The following is a 17,363-nucleotide window of genomic DNA, read 5'->3' as shown; positions in this document are numbered from 1 at the left end:
CATGAACGTGCGCAGCACGTGCGCATGCGTCTTACCATCCAGCAACACCTCTGTGACGTGCCAGCTGCTCGGCGGGGCCCGGCGTTCTCCACATGAATGTGTGCAGTGCATGTGCATGTGTCTTACCATACAGCAACACCTACACGATGCTCCAGCTGCTTGGCAAAGTGTCGCACAGGGGCTGTACATGCCATGTATGTGCGCAGAAGCGCAGAAGAGTTTAAAGACAGGTAAGGCACGCGGGCAGGCAGGTGGACCCTCCGGAGCACCATACTGGAACGGTACGCAGTGCTCCGGGCAGGCTCCGGTACGCCAGTACCGGGGTGTACTGCCTGCAACCCACCACTGAGTCCACCCTTTCAGAGATTGAAACAAAAACTAAGTTGATAGTAAGCCTGGCCCTACACACTGATTTGATAATAACTGGACAGTCTCATTTTTCCCCACAACAACCCACTGGTCTAAAGTCACCCAGCTGGTTTTCATGCCTAAAGTGGGGCTAACACACAGTTGCCTGGTTAAAATTAAAATTCATTTTTTTTTATGGAACAGCACGTACAAGGGAAAATCACCCAACCATCCAAGCTATGACATGTGTGTTCAAAGAAAATATCCAGCTGTCTCATCTTTCATCAGAACACAACAAATGATATGGAACATCAGTTCTCACCTAAGAGTATCCAATCCACACATCCTAAATTCATGCTCTTACATCAAAGGACTTAGGACTTACATTATTATAAGCCTTAAAAGCTACTCCTACAGAGCAAGTAACTCTTTTAAAGTTGCTTTCCAGCATGTTCGAAATGGACCTGTGCTAGGGAAACAATCTATAGCTGGTTAGGAAATTTATAGCAAATACTCAAGCACCTCCTAGAAGTTAATAGAGATAGAACAATATGCCTCCTAATTGTCTTAAAAGCCAAGAAAAAGAAAAGGCAAGAAAAGGTTTTGTAAGAAGAGCTAGTAGGTTCTAATGAGGTGGAATGCCTTTCATCTGCCTTCCAACTTCCTTAAACTCTTAGAAAGTTTTCATTTGGTTGATTTCAGCAATTAAGAGTTACAGTTCATGTTTCATATTAAGACAATGCATACTTTGAAAACGACTTAGAAGAACAAGCGGACAAGAACAGCATCTTTCTCCTATTCTTTAAGATTCTTCCCCCCCCCCCCCAGATTTCAATGTAAACCTAAAATAAGATGCCCCTGCTTTAAAAGTTGCATTAAAGAGGCACAGTTGTAATGATCTGATTTATTAAAGCAGCAGCATATTTTCAGATTTGCACAGAAGCTTGAAGAAAGGAACAAGCTATTCAATGAACAGAAGAGAAGCACTGTAGTCAAGCAAATTCTAAAACTGTTCTTCCACATGATTTTTGTAGCATGAACAATCCCATTCTATCAACCACTATGGCTTTCACTAACAATGCCTTCCAGGACAAAGTAAAAGAAAATTTCACACGTTCCTCCATAGAGAGTCCTTGTTCCTAAATGTTAAATGTTTCCAAAGAAATCATCAATGATTGACACAGCTCCAAAGATTTAATAACTCACAACAGTAATGAATTTCTAGTCAAATATACAAATATATAGGTAGAACTTCACCTATTGTTTTACTTCTTCATTTTCGATACAAAATCCATTGAGAAACATGTTTTGCACTAAACTGTCCTGGCAAACCACTTAGAAGTCTTGCAGCACAGCTGTGCTACTGGATTCCTCTTTTTGAGTAACCTCAAGTATCATACTGCATGGTTTCTTTGCTTTTAATTACCAAAATATTTACTTAATGATTTTGGAAAGCCCTCAGTGAAACACAGGTGCTAAACATTGAAATCAATACAGTGCCACAGAGACAAAACCAAGCCAAACCCAACCATAAACATGTATCTCACTCAGGAAGGAGAAAAGGGTACCAACTTCACTTACCTTACCACTGGATCTGGGATTGTTTCTGTATTTGCTGGCACCTGAACACCTTTTTCCCACTCTTGCCTCCAGGGATCAGCAAGGATATAGTACTCATCCGGGCTCAGCTGGAAAGAATCTGGGATCTTCATTGCTGTTATCAAGTCGGTGCGAAAAACCTGAAGATGACAGATGAAAAGGACAGTAATGAAATCACTGGCAATGAAGATTTTGAAAGCAGAAACTTTGCCAAGCTTGGAACAGATGAGGGAGTGGATTGGACAAGCTGAAACAGATATGGCCAATAAAATGGCTCCTTACATACTTGCTAAGCTGGCATGTCTAAATTCAGCCAATCAGGAAAAAAAATCAAGAAAACCTGGGATCAAATAGGAAGTTCTGAAGAATAGAGAACAGCATCATATCATAAAAGGGCTTGATGATAAAACTGGGCAATACTGCACCGAATAAAGCTGAAAATGATTTGATATTCACAATAGTGGAAAAAAAGTTACTCAAACTTATTTCTGAGAAAGTGAAGCACTGAACAAGGGAGCTAAGTTCCATTGGAAGTAGAACTAATACTGAGCACATTTAACAGTGGAAAAAGGACAAGTACATTTTTGCTTAGGCAATGAATGTATGCACCATCAATGCCATGATACTAAATGAAATTAGCAACTATTATTCTGGTTTTCTTTCCATTGTGCTACTCTTCCTTTGGACATGTACTTTACTTGTATTTCCCATGTGCCCCATCTGAATTCTCAAGAATGTGTCATTTTACTATTCATATAAATCAAGAAAACACAAACTTTATCCTCTTAATTTTTAGAAACTATTCTTTTCAAAGTACAATAATATTGTTAACTAAAGCACCACTATACTGAAGAGAAAGATCACAAACACTTTAGTTGCTAATGACCAGAAACACAGGAGGGTCTTTGTATGTCAATATTAGCAAGTAATCTCCAATTTGTACTTTATAGTTAGGGATACTGTATGCTTAGAAACCAGTGTATTTGCTCTCATTTCTCCCAGACATTATTTTGGAACGGCAATTTATAGTACTGCTTGTAACTTCTGAATTGAATTGGGGAGGGGGGGGGTATGTATGTACAGGCTAAGCTAGGGAAATACTGTTGGCTTACCAGAACGGTCATTCTATGTGCACTGCAGGAGAATCCAAGCATGAGTTAACTTTGTCTGCTTGCCCAGAGACTGAGTTAGAACAAAACTTGATCACGCCTTCTCTACTCGACAGAGCTCAGTTTTTTCAATGAAGGCACGGCCAGTCCGAGAGATGGAGTCTAAGAGGGTAAGTCCTGTTGTCATGGAGTGCTCTGACCGTAAGTCCTGATGCGACCCTAGATCAAATTGGTCACCAGGGCAAGGTTGGATTCTCCTGCAGTGCACATAGAATGACTGTTCAGGTAAGCCAATGGTTTTTTTCCCTCTGCGCTGCTTGGAGAATCCAAGCATGGGATATGCCCAAGCATAGTGTCCTAAGGCTGGGAAGTAGACCGATCCAGGGTCCTGGAATCTGAATGAACCCTCTGCAACACCTGTCACCCGAAGGATGCCTTGGCCAAGCCAAAAATGTCCAGTTTATAAATGCTTGACAAAGGGCGACGGAGATGACCACATCGCTACCCTGCATATTTCTTCAACTGAAGCCTGTGTTGCCCAAGTGACAGTTGTGACAGCATTCCTGGTGGTGTGGGCTGTGATACATTGAGGCAATGGCTTGGCCTGAATCTGATAGGCTTTGACTATGGTGGCAGGAGTCACTTTCCGTCCCATAGATGCTGGTTGAAAGGATACGAATAGGGATTCAGTCCTGAAGGAAGCCGTTCGTCTGACGTACCTACGGAGAGCCCTCTTTACATCAAGATGGTGCCACTTCCTCTCAAGAGGATGTGTAGGTCGTGGATGTCCGGGAGGATAATCTCCTGGGCCCTATGAAACCATGAATTAACTTTAGTCAGAAAGGAAGGGTCTAACCATAGGACAACTCTGTCAGGATGGAAAATGCAGACATCTCTGCAGACCGAGAAGACTACTAGCTCCAAGATCCTCCTGGCCGAAGTAATGGCCATGAGGAAAACAACCTTAAGAGTCAGTAATCAAAGGTTGATGGTGCATAAAGGCTCAGATGGGGTGGAGGTAAGAGCCTGGAGCACGATAGACAAGTCCCAAGTGGGGTAGCGATGCACCACTGGTGGACTGAGGTTTGAAGCCCCTTTAGGGAAACTATGCATCCTCAGGTGATGAGGAAAGGTATGGCCATCTCCGCCTGGAAGAATTGTTGATAAAGCGGCCAGCTGTCGACAGAAAGTGTTGGGGGAAAGGCCAGTCTAATCTGTCCTGTAAAAATTCCAAAACCTGTGGAATAGAAGCAGTCATGGGAACAATACGTCCAATGCGGCAACATCTGCAGAAGGCAATCCAGGTGGCATTGTATATATGTGTTGTGGAAGGTCATCTGGCTGCCTGAATCATTTGGATGACTCTCCTGGAGAAGTTGTCCCACATTAAGATATCCCCCTCAAGTGCCAGATGGCCAATTGAAGCCACTGGGGCTCCGGATGGAGTAGGGCCCCCTGGCTGAGGGTTATCTTGTCGTCTGGAATCCTCCAGGATCTGGCAATCAAGAGGTTGACCAGGTCGGTGTACCAAGGTTATCTGGGCCAGTGGGGAGCGATGAGCAGTACTTCCGCTCTCTCTGCAAGCACATTCCAAATGACTCTTGGGATGAGAGGAAGGGGTGGAAACTCACCCTGGGGCCAAGGGCTGCGGAGAGCGTTGACCTCTTCCGCCCCCTGGTACCAGGAATCTGGTGAAGAACCTTGGGAGATGAGTGTTGATCGGATGAGCGAACAGGTCCACAATCGGTTGTCCGAATCTGTGGGACAGCTCCTGGAACAGAACTGAATGAAGATGCCATTCTGCATGTTCCACCATGGCCCCACTCAACCAATTCGCTTGCACATTTGTGGTCCCAGAAATGTGCTCTGCTCTGAGCAATAGGATGTGTGACTCCTCCCAGAGACTTAGTCTCTTCACCTCTAGCATGAGTGACCTGGAGTGGGACCCTGATGATTGATATGGGCCTTTGTGGCAACACTGTCGCTGAGGATCAGGACATACTGGCCTGCAACTACTTCACAGAAGCGTTGAAGGGCTACATGGGCAGCCCTGAGCTTCAACCAGATGACTCTTTTCCATATTCAGCGAAAACCGGTGCCTTTGCGATGTCAAGATCATGATGCGCAGATCTAGACGTGCCTGCTACGGGGATGACAATTGTATAAAGATGTCGTCAAAGTAACATTGGAGCCTTACAGGCAGCGACCTGAGATGGGCCACCATGGTTGCCAGCAGCTTCGTGAAGGTCCTGGGGGCCGATGACAGGCTGAACAGTAGGGCCCTGTATTGATAGTGGCACTCTGCGAAGTGAAATCTCAGGAACCTTCTGTGAGACAGTAGGCTTCCTTGATGTCCACAGACGTCAGTAGATCTCCCAGACAAATGCAGTCCAGAATGGATTGTAGGGACTGCCAAGTGAATGTTGAGCCTCTTTAGATTAGGATAGCTCTCTAACCTCCACCCCTCCAAGCTCTTGGGAACAAGAAAGAGGATAGAATAAAATCTCTGGCCTTCCTGTCCTAATGGAACCGACTCAATGGCGAGAATGTCCAACAGATGCTGGATCTTATTGTCCATGAGACCATTCTTGACCTGGCACCGTGGAACGGGGCATCTGATGAACCGTCTCAAGAAAGTTGGTGAGAAACTTCAGTCAGGCCTAGCCTTACCGTCTGTAATACCATGTTTCCGCGAAAATAAAACAGGGTGTTATTTTCTTTTGACCCCCCCCCCAAATTTTGCTTGGGCCTTATTATTGGGGGGGGGACTTATTGGTTTGGGGTTGCTGGGTGGCTGCTCTCTTGTGAGCGGGCACCCAAAGAGCCGGGCACAGCCTCAGGGGCAAACAGCTGTGTTGCGCTATCGCAGCAGCACAACAAAGCCATCGTGAGATGACCACGCTCATGAGCAGCCACCCGGCAATGCCCCTTTCCAGCCGAGCAGAGCGCCACTCATCGACCCAGTAATATCCCAAAGGCGCTCTGCCCGGCTGGAAAGAGAGGTTGCGCGAACACTTGTTCTGACTCCAGCTTGCGTGCCACCCTGCCTCACCATGCCCAATTCTCCCTGCAGCACTGGGCCAGGGTGCCGCTGCAGCCGCCCCGCCACCACAGCCACCATGGCCCCACTGCCACTGCTGCCATGCTCCGAGCATAACCGGAAATCCGCTGCCGAGTCTTCTGGCAGCGGCCGCTCTGGGACTACGCTCTATGGTTGTGGGCTGGCTGCGGGAAGACTTAGTCTTCCAACAGCCAGCCCACAACCATAGAGCTTAGTCCCAGAGCGGCCGCTGCCGGAAGACTCAGCAGCGGATCTCCAGAGTTTGGAAGATGGTTATGCTCGGACCATGGTGGCACCCGCAGTAATGGGGCGGTGGCGGCGCCCTGGTCCAGTGCTGCAGGGAGAGCTGGGCATGGTGAGACAGGGAGGCACGCGAGCTGGAGGCAGAACAAGTGCTCACGCAACCTCTCTTTCCAGCCAGGCAGAGCGCCACACGGCTTAGCGCCTCTGGGATATTACTGGGTCGGTGAGTCACGCTCTGGCCGGCTGGAAAGGGGCATTGCTGGGCGGCTGCTCATGAGAGCAGCTGCCTGACAACCCCCCGCTCCAGCTGGGCACAGCGCCACCCACCATCCTAGCGGTATCCCAAAGGCATCAAGCAATGTGAGCGCCTTTGCCCACCCTCCCCCGGCTCCTGCAGCTTTGCGCCTTCAGGATATCACTAGGTTGGTGAGTGGCGCTCTGCCTAGCTGGAGGGGGTGTTGTCTAGGGGGCTTATTATTGGGGGAGGGCATATATTTTTGCCCACAGGAAAAATATGGCATTGTCGTATTATCAGGACATGTCGTGATTTCAGGGAAACACGGTACCCATGCGTCCACAGATTTACGGTATCGTCTTTTCCCTTCCTAGCTGCCAAAAACAAACAAAAGTGCCATTTTTACAGGTAGGCAGGCAGGCTGCTACCCATGTGATAAACACAAAATTCCCTGTCTGCTTCCAACATTTACATCTTAATTAATTAATTAATATATATTTACATCATCAGTACTTAGTGATACAAAGAATAAAAGAGCCGTGCACACACACTTCAGATAACCACTTCATTTTATACATAAACCATTAAAGCATAAAAGTCAAATCAACAAGTTCAAAACTGCCTCTACAGCAAAATGCATTACATATTGCATCAAGCACACTTATACCAAAGTGCATTCACAGATCTAAGAGTGGCATACCAATCAATACTGTTTTTACTGATTTTTGTGAAAACTCCAACCGTGTCCAGAAACAAAAGTGCGCAATAGAATATACAGTGCAAAGATGAATGAACAACCTAGTCAAAAATTTAGAAGAGACTTTTAAATGTAAAAAAGCCATCAGCACAAAACCCTTGGGAACTAGCCATAACTAAATTATGCTGAAGAGGCTTGCTCCATTTGACTGTATGTGTTCCCGCTGTACACTTTATTCTGTTGGCTGAGAAGCCTTCAGAATGTTTCTGAAAATTAAGTCATTATTTGACAGCATGCAGCAACTCGGGGTTGTCTGCCACTCTGCCTCCATTAAAAATGAGTTAGACGGTGGATGTTGCAATAAGAAACAGCAGTCCTTCCTTTATTCTGCAGTATAATGAATCTCAATATAATGGAATGTCAATGGCATGAAAAGTGGTTTGGTCCAGAAATCTCTTGCTGTCTCAAGAAAGACTAGAAGCAAATGGAATAGGAGTAAAATAAACTTGGACTACTTTAATTATATTCTACTTTCAGAGAGGACTTAAGACCAAAAAAATATACTAATTCTACCAATTTAGTTGTGGGAAAGCTGGGGGCTTGGTTCTCAACCTGAGCGTTAGGTGACCTTGTCAGAGAAGATCTCAAATTAGCCTGAGGCACCAGAGATATAACTGATAGGTTAAGAGAGATCAACAAGTTATTTTAGGAGATGAACAGAGAAAGTCCTAAATCTTATCAATAGTGAGCAAAATCTGTGGTCAAGGATTTTCAACAAATGTAGATCTAACTGATTCTGAATTGGTTCGCATATCATAAAAATTCCACCCAGGCTGAAGCAATTGAAGACAGGTGGGTCCTTCAAAAACAGGGCAAAATGCCATGAAAGATTTTGTAGATGACAACCAGCTCCTTGGAATTGCATCCAGAAGCTGGCAGGTAATTAATGCAGCTTATAAGGTCGCAATAACACATTGACATAATGAGAAGCACTCATCTTGCTTTGCTGTACTTTGAACCAGCTGTAGCTTCTGGATGGTCTTTAAGGACTGCCCCGCATAGAACACATTTGAAAAGTCTAGTCATGAGGTGACTGGAGTACGAGTAACTATCTGAGTTACCAACTTTATCAGCGAGGAAATCCCTCCTCACTAGTTCAAAAAAGACTGTGTGAGAGAATCAGAAAAACTCCACCCTAGTGCACATACTCTAGTTATATTGCTTCTGGATTGAAAGTAATTCAATAGAAAATAGAAAGAGAAAATAGAAGAGAAAATAATTTTAATAGAAGGGAATATATGGAAATAGTAGACTCGTTGAAATATCTGTATCCATATTATTTGTCTTCAGCTTTTGCTCTCAACATTCTGACAATTGCTCAGTATCAAATAAATGATTTAAAGGCAATTTTAATATTTTAATGCAAGGCAAATTACCTTAGTATAGACTTTGGGGGAAAAAAAACCTTTGTAGGCATAAGGATGATTTACCTTAACAGAAACCTAATATTGAAGTTAATTCATTTAATTCTTCAAGCTTCAGTTGATAACCCAATTAAAGCTGAACTACACAAACATAAGTAACCTTTTTCTATCATGTCAATTCCTCTCTTTGTACATCAGCAGGTCTTTCTATCCACTACATTTGTTCAGAGAATACTTCCTACCATAACTAAGCAGAGAAAACCTGAACTATCCGGACATTGTCAGGATGCATCTTCCAATAAAAACATAATTAACAGTCTAGTTTTCATAAGGCCTGAGCTTGGGAAAGGTCAGCTTCCTTGAAGTCTCTATCTGCCAATAGAATATAATAGTTAAAAATGCCGCAGTAGCATTTCATTACCTAGCTGATGTGGAAAAAATAAATAAAATGAGATTAAGATAAATGCTAATTAAGCTTGAGACAGTATCTGCAAAACATCAGAATCCTTTTTGTATATTTTCTGGTTATCAGAGAAGTCAGCTAATGAAAATGAAAAAGAGAAAGAAGACCTCCACTGCCGTCCAAAGCTAATCTAGTATCTTTTCTAAATATAACAAACATTATTGCTCTTTCCATGTGTTTGCTTTTCTCTGTCACGGTGTCATGCTAGAGGCGGTTTTGAATTATTCAGTATTGCCAAGTAACTATCACCTACAGGGAAAGAGCAAACAAGATAAAGCAAAGCCTTTTAACGTCGCTCTCCAGCTTCTACCAGGTGCCTAGTTGACTCAGGGTATCTGAGGTATATCTCGTGTCCATGACAATCTGCTCATTATATTATGGATGTGAGCATTCAATGTCCATTTTAAACTTTGATCTTTTTCTTCTCCATTATTAGCCCATCTTACTAAAGTATAGAGAATTCAGAGAAAATTTCAAGGCTTGTTTAGAGAGAAGGCTGGTATCTCTAAACAGAGAATCAGGAGACAGACCTGCTGAGGAAAACAGGAAGTCTATCTTTGCTACGTTGAACTTCTGGAGGTGATGACAGAGGAACAGCTAGGAGAGAACATCGAAACATCTGGAAAACATGCATAGCATCAGAGTTTAACTTTAAAACATTTCTTCATTAACAGTATTTGCTGACCAAAGGACAACTTTTTAAAGTTGCTTGCCTTTTCAGCAATGGGAAGTGATGCAACAGAAGATGATGTTAAAATGTCAGTGTTTTGTCTGGTCAGACACATGTATGTCCAAATCCCATCTAGACTTACGAGAGAGGAACAAATGAAAACATGAACTTGAAGATTATTGTCGGCAAAAAGGAAGAAGCAGAAAATATGAGACTTAAAACGATCTAAAGAAAAGTACAGAGGAACATATACCAACTGATACACAAATCCCAAGGTGAACGAAGGGCATTTTAAGAGAAAAGATTAGGAGAGGAATTTGCAAATCAAACAGAAAAAGGAGTCCTAGGAATTATTTTATATAGTACCACTAGCTCCACCAGAGGTTCGATGGGATAGCCACTTGATAATCAAACTTGGTGCTATTATGGGATTCAAACAGAAACCAAAGTGAGATCATGTTTGAATTACAAGAAGTCTATAGACTAGCAGACTATATAAACACACAATATATTATGGTTAGGTTGATATTGCTTTCTGGCTTCATACTTACAAAATCACAGATAGGAATCTCCTGGGGTGTGAACCACGGAAGCAGTTTAGTAGATTTACAAGGAGATTTAAAAACGAATTGAACTAACCAGCCTGTATTTATTCCTATATTGCTCTGTCCAAACAGGATCTGAACTCAGTACTGAACCACTACAAAGAAGATCCCCCATCATTAACCATGCCTCTGCAATCTTAGACTGGTGCAGTAAAATGCTTGCCCTCTTTACCTTCTTCACCATCTGCAGATCGTCCTGACCACAGAGCATGAATGGAGAGTAACTCAGTTTAATTGACAGTCAGCTACAGAATAGGTTGCTGCTTTCACTTCATCTACCTCCCACCCCTGTATCCTGTCCTCTTCTGTGACAAAGACATGCAGGCAATGAGATCAAACATGCTAAAAAAAAGGAATCACCCCTAGGATTTTTTTTACTGCAGTCGCAGATCAACGTATCTTTTTCACACATTCTTGGAAAGAATAGAATCTTTTTCTTTTGCAAAGGAGCACTGCTTGTTATCATAAAAACAAAATGTTTGCATGTTTTACTGCCAGCTACTTTCTAGAGATATTTATATAGTTCATTTTAAGTCACCAGGACAGCTTGATGGGGGGTCATGGCTTCTCTTTAGATCAGGAGTGTCACACTGGCTGCCCGCAGGCCAGATGTGTCACACACAGGCTACGCCCACCCCAGCTCTGCAAAGGGAAAAGACATCACAAAATGTCATGTGATAGCAACGTGACGCCACGAGTTTGACACCCGCGCTTTAGATGAACATGCATCCACCTGCCACAGCCACTAGTGGCACCTTCTTTACTGAAAAGCTCACACTTTGAGAAATTCTGATTACTAAATGAGCCAAGACAACTCTGCAAGTTGTTTACAATACCTTGGATTAGAAAATCTTATATCCACAACATTCAAAAGACTCAAAGGAGCTATGGAACGAAAGGTCGACATTTAGTACTATTTCTCATCAAGATATCTACATAGATTCCAAGTGTATATCTATGGATATTCACCATCATCCAAGTCATGGTTGTCCCAATGATTGAAAGAGGAGTCAAAGAGGCCATCTATGTTAAGACTGAATAGCCCACTCTCAACAGAGGGGGAGGCATATGACACCATCTATCTCCTGTTTACAAACCAGTCCTTTCAGCAGTTCCAAGAAGGTCCCATGCCCATTTACACTATTCAGGTGACCTCAAGGGCATAGATAAAGCTCCAAGTAGCCTCCACGACTCTCAGAAAGAGTGCTAATGACCAGATGACCCAAGGAATATAAATCCTTCCATTCTCCACCATTCAGTCAGAACTGAAGAAGTTTCTTAGGTGAGCAGTGAAATGTCTTCAAGGAAAAAGAAAGGAAGTCCAGTTGCCTTTTTTAAAAAAAAAACACCTTTGGGTTTCAGGTGTATATTCTTTGCATTACATCTTTCCTCACTTTTCAGCCTTACCCACTATTGCTAAGATGCTTTTTAAAACATTTCTGTTCAGAACCAGAGTTAAAAAATTATTTCAATTCCATTGGCCAAATAGCAATGCTTACATCAATTTTCCCCAAAGATAAAAAGTGCTGCAGCTTGGATGTGCAATATTATTGCCTTGCTTGTTTAGTTCTCATTGAAAAGAAAATCCTCCAGATTCAAAGACAAGTAGTATCTGCCAAATGCCCTCCATTAGGATGATGCCTTTTCTAATGTCAAACTGCAAATTATGAACCATCAAGAAAGGAGTACTTTAAAAGATTAATCAATAGGATTTTACAAAAGAAACAAGAACACAGTTTTATCTGGAAAGCTGCCCACAGCTCATATGCTCAAACTGCAATCTGAACATTTTCCCCCTTTGATTTTGAATTATTTGGGATTAGAATTTGGGAAACAACTCAATTATTCTATTCAAGCTCTTCTGAATTATTTATAGAAGCTAAATAAAGAATAAATTGGGATGATGAACTGAAGACCTGATGGTGGAGGGAAAGTTGCATACTGGAAAACAAGCAATTTTCTCTCAATAGGAGTGTTTATTATTTTCTTCCTTCTGCAGAAATTGACAAATTATCTTTAAAGGTCTGCTGCTTAGCAACACCAGTTCCACTGATCTGCTTGAAAGATGTTAATTGCTTCTCCAAACAATGAGAACTGTTTAAAGGGAAACACCTCTCATTTAATGGCAAGCAAAATTGGTCACAGGGAAAAAAAAGGCTGATAAGCCACTGCATATGCTCACCAAGTAATAATCTATCTAAAGTGCTCAGGTTTCACTAAGGTGCAAGAAAGCATAATTATCTACATTTATAGAACACAGAAAATGTCTTGGTATGGAACCTGATTTGGTTTGCTTAGATTTTTCTCAAGCATTAGGTAAGAGACAAACTACTTGAACCATACCAGTGAGAGGGCATTCTAATAAAGATTTGGAAACAGAGTTTATTCTGCCATTCAGCATGATGAAGCAATCTTAAGAAGAAATACAAGGGGAAGGAGAGGTAGAAAGTAGGAAGTTTCTGTGAAAGGAAGATTAAAAAGGTGGAAAGAGGGCTTTGCCTCTAGCAGCAAACAGACTTCTGTCATAAAATATTACTTCATCGTGTATGACCTTCCACACCTATATTTAAGGGTAAGTATGCAAGTGGTAAATGACTTCTAGGTGAGCACCAATATGTGGAATTCTACCAGATACTGAGCCAAATAAGGCAGAAAGGTAGGGTGGGGGAGATCCTTGATACTAGCAGAAGTGTAATCTCTTGGTAGCAATGAACAAATTAACCCTAAAACAAGTCATAAGAAAAATTAAGCACACTCATTGGTGACAGAATATGGGGTAGCTGCTGGGGAAAAGATGAGATAGAGGAGAGAAATGTCAAGATGGACAATGCCAAATCCCACTTGTTTCTACTGATTTTCAAGAGAACGTAGACGTAACATTTGTTATTTAGTTCCAGTGGGAACAAAAAATTGTTATTCCAGAAACATGCTTCTGCAGGATTTTCCAAACTTTATCTGGATCAGGTGTTTTCCATTAACAACTAAATCACCAATGGGTTGCTTGTGCTCTTCATTTGCTTGCATAATCAGTTTAGAATTTCTCTTGCCCAAATGCTTCCTACTCCCAGGGAAGTACAGCTAACATTGGGATCTGCCAATTCCAGTTAAGACTCCCTGCATTTGAAAGTTCAAGCAGTGTTGCAAGTGATGGCCTAGCAAGTCTTCCTTCTGAGAGGTTGGTTCTAGCCAACTCCTCCTATAAGCCCTCCTTTTAATGCCACCATTAAAAATCAACCTAAATATAACCTCCCTGAAAATAAGACCTCCCCGGATGATAAGCCCCATCTGAATTTTTAAGGGCAAACACTAAAATAACCCCTCCCCTGAAAATAAGACCTCCCTGAAAATATTGCAACACAGCAGCAGCCATGAGGTGACCACGCTCGCTGCCTCCTGCACCTCAAAAATAATAAGACCTCTCCGAAAATAAGGCCAAGAGCTTATTTTGGGGGGTCAAAAAAAATAAGACCCTGTCTTATTTTTGGGGAAATACGGTATGTAATTTGCTCTGCTCCATGGTCCTGAGAGGAGCAGAGGAGAATGACTGTTGGCTTACCTGAATGGTTGTTCTCTAGGCGCTGCGGGAAAGTCCAAGCATGGGTTAACTTCATCTTGCTGCCAAAGGACTGAGTTTAAAGATTGTGTAGCCACACCTCCTGCTCCCTTTAGAGGGCGGTTTAAGAAAACGAAGGCACGAGACCCAGAAGGATGCTGTGAATAGAAATGCTATGTCCATGGAGGTGATAACTCATGCTCCAGAGGTCGACCCCAGGGTGGCGTTGGACTCTCCCACAGCACCTAGAGAACAACCATTCAGGTAAGCTAACAGTTATTTGCCTAGGCGCTGCTTGGAGAGTCCAAGCATGGGACATACCCAAGCTATGTAGTCCCAGGGTGGGAAGAAGAATTGTCCTATTGAGCAGGAGCCACAAGGACCCGTTGTGAGGCCCTCCTTCCAAAAGAGGCTTCAGCAGCCGCAAAGGAGTCCAATTTGTTACTCCGAATGAATGGAGATGGTGAGGACCAAGTAGCTGCCCTGCATATCTTCTCAATGGGCGTCTGCATTGCCCAAGCAGCCGAGGTCGTGGTGCGCGTGGAGTGAGCAGTTATGCGAGGAGGGATCGGTCTAGCCTGATGTTCGTAGGCTAGCTTAATGCAGGCACGCAGCCAACATCCAATGGTGGAAGATGATATCCTCCTGCCCATGGAAGCGAACTGAAATGATACAAAGAAGGATTACGACTTGCGGAAGGAAGCTGTCCTCTTCTTATATATGTGCACCACGCGGCGTACATCCAGCTTGTGCCAAACACACTCCCTGGGATGCCTGGGGTGGGGGCAAAAATCAGGGAGGATCACCTCCTGTGTTCTGTGAAATAAGGTGTTAATTTTTGGAAGGAAGGACGGATCCAGCCTAAGAATGACTGTCCAGGTGACAAAGGTCCTCCCTCATCGACAAGGCTGCCAGCTCTGAAATTCTGCGAGCCGAAATGATGGCTATAAGAAAGGCAGTCTTAAATGATAAATGTTGTAGACTGGGGAAACAAATCGGTTCAAATGGAGTCGAGGTTAAGGTCTTCAGGACAATTGACAGATCCCACATTGGGTATCGGTGGATCGCCGGAGGGCGTAGGTTGGTAGCCCCTTTCAGGAAGCTGCGAACCCTGGGATGCCTGCTGAGAGGTTGGGAATCGTCTCTGGACAAAATGGTGGCTAAGGCAGCCGTCTGACGCCGAAGCATGTTGGGGGCAAGACCCTTGTCCAACCCCTCCTGGAGAAATTCCAGGATTTGTGGGATTGTCGCTGCGGTGACGTTGATCTGATGCGACTGGCATCAGGATGAAAACACAGTCCAAGTTGCGTCATAGATTCGCACTGTGGAAGGCCACCTGGACGCCTGGATGGTGTGGATGACCTTGTCAGAGAATTTGTCCTGCCTCAGGAGGACTCCCTCAAGTGCTAAACAGCCAACTGGAGCCACTGGGAGTCCGGATGTGGTATGGCCTCCTGGCTGAGGGAGAGCTGCTCCTGAGGTATGCGCCGGTGTTTGGTCACCGACAGACTGACAAGGTTGGCGAACCAGGACCTCCTCGGCCAGTGCAGTGCGGCCAGTGTACTTCCGCACCCTCCAACAGGATCTTCCTGATCACCTGAGGTATCAAGGGGAGAGGCGGTAATGTGTATAAGAGGCTGGGAGGCCAGCAGCAGTGGACATCATCCGTTCCCTCCTCACCGGGACACTGGAACTGCGAAAAGAACCAGGGAGGTGCGTGTTTATTGGACTGGCGAACAGGTCTATCATCGGAAGTCCGAATCTCTGAGACAGTTGATGAAACAAAGACCGATGAAGTCGCCATTCCGAGTTGCTGATGGTAGTTCTGCTTAGCCAGTCTGCTGTCACGTTGTCCTCCCCCGAGATTTCTGACATTATCTACCCTAGAAAATGGCTTTTAAAACGTAACTGAAGAATTAACAGCTATAATCTTCCTAATTCACAGGTGCTTTCTCTATTAAAAGCAGAATGAAAAGTACACTGGTCATCAAGGCTGCTGTTTTGCATTAAAGCCTTTCAGATGCCAAAGGCAGGACAGCTCAAGAAATTGAACATTTAAAAACTGTTTCTTCTGAATAATCCTAAATTGGAAGAGGCCATCAAGCCAATACCTGATCAGTGCAGGAATCACGCTTCTCCATTTGAGCACGTCCAAATAAGGACTCATCATTTTCCTTGGTCATTGGTTGCACCGCAAAACTGTTCATACTTGTTAGATCCCCCCCCCCCCATATTCAATTGGTAACTACCTTCCTATGTCATTTCATGATGCCATTTTCTGTTTTCTAGACAATAGAGACCAGGTCTTGACCATCTTCTGTGTGGCACTGCCACGGGCTAATACTGTCATATCTCTACCCAAAGCTAAACATATCATGTTCCTGCATTCTCTCATCTTAAAAGTTCTACTCCCTGGATCATCCTTGTTGCCTTGCACTCAATCTATTCTAATTTTCCTGTGTCTTTCTAAGATGCAATATCCTTCTATTGATACAACCTAAACTGAGTTTTAGTTCTTGCAGATACAGTCATGTGAAAAAGAAAGTGCAACCTCTTTTGAGTTCTATGGTTTTATGTGCCGGGGAAATAGTATAAAAATCATCTGATCCTTAGTAGTTCTTAAAAGTAGGTAAATACAACCTCAGAATGAACAATAGCACATGACATATTATACCATGCCATCATTTATTTTACAAAAAGGAAGCCAAAATGGACAAGGCAAAGAGGGCCTTTTTGCAAATCCCTGTTGTGCACCAACTGCACCCATTCTCGGATTGGGAGGCTCTGCTCACAGTCAATCATGCTTTGGCCACCTCTCATTTTGGCTACTGCAGTGCACTCTAAATGGGGCTGGAAGCAGTAAGTGGTCCATAATGCAGAGATATTAGTAATTATGAACATGCCTCACAAAAATATAATGCCACTACTTCATAACCTCCATAAGCTTTCAATATCAATTCAAGTGCTATTGATCACCTAGTAAAGCATTTCATATAGCACAGAACCAGGACATTTTTGGACCATCTATAACCCGTTTATCCCATGAGGCCCAGCAGGCAAGCATACTTTGATCCTTTCTAGGAAAAGATGTCACCTCCAAGAGATCCAAGAGGCATACTTTCTCTGTTGTAGTACCTGCCCTGTGTATCATGGCTTCCATGGTTTGGATAATCTCAACTCTATTGACCTTCCATAAGGTCCTGAAACATAATTTTTCTTCTGGTCATAGGATCAGAATGTAGGATGAGCCCATCTAGAATGCAAAGTCTTTGATGGAATATATATATATATAGCTTCATCTCAGTCATTCTATTACTCAGAATGATTTTATTCCAGATGTTTATTCTTTTATCTTT

At 43.4% G+C, this 17,363-nt stretch overlaps 1 protein-coding gene across 7 annotated transcripts in view; it reads right to left on the bottom strand.

The window, feature by feature from the left end:
* Positions 1-17,363, bottom strand: part of JADE2 (jade family PHD finger 2) — a 210,094-nt gene that overhangs the window by 136,681 nt on the left and 56,050 nt on the right. For all 7 annotated transcript variants that reach the window (XM_081935167.1, XM_081935164.1, XM_081935168.1 and 4 more), the window contains exon 4: positions 1,930-2,087. In XM_081935167.1, coding sequence (XP_081791293.1) covers positions 1,930-2,087 — 158 coding nt within the window. The remainder of the gene's footprint in view (positions 1-1,929; positions 2,088-17,363) is intronic.

Source organism: Natrix helvetica (genome assembly GCF_964273705.1).
Source record: "Natrix helvetica genome assembly, chromosome: 1".
Classification (NCBI taxonomy): Eukaryota; Metazoa; Chordata; class Lepidosauria; order Squamata; family Natricidae; genus Natrix; species Natrix helvetica.
The sequence above is the reverse complement of the archived record's forward strand: the minus strand, read 5'-3'. Positions and strand labels throughout refer to the sequence as shown.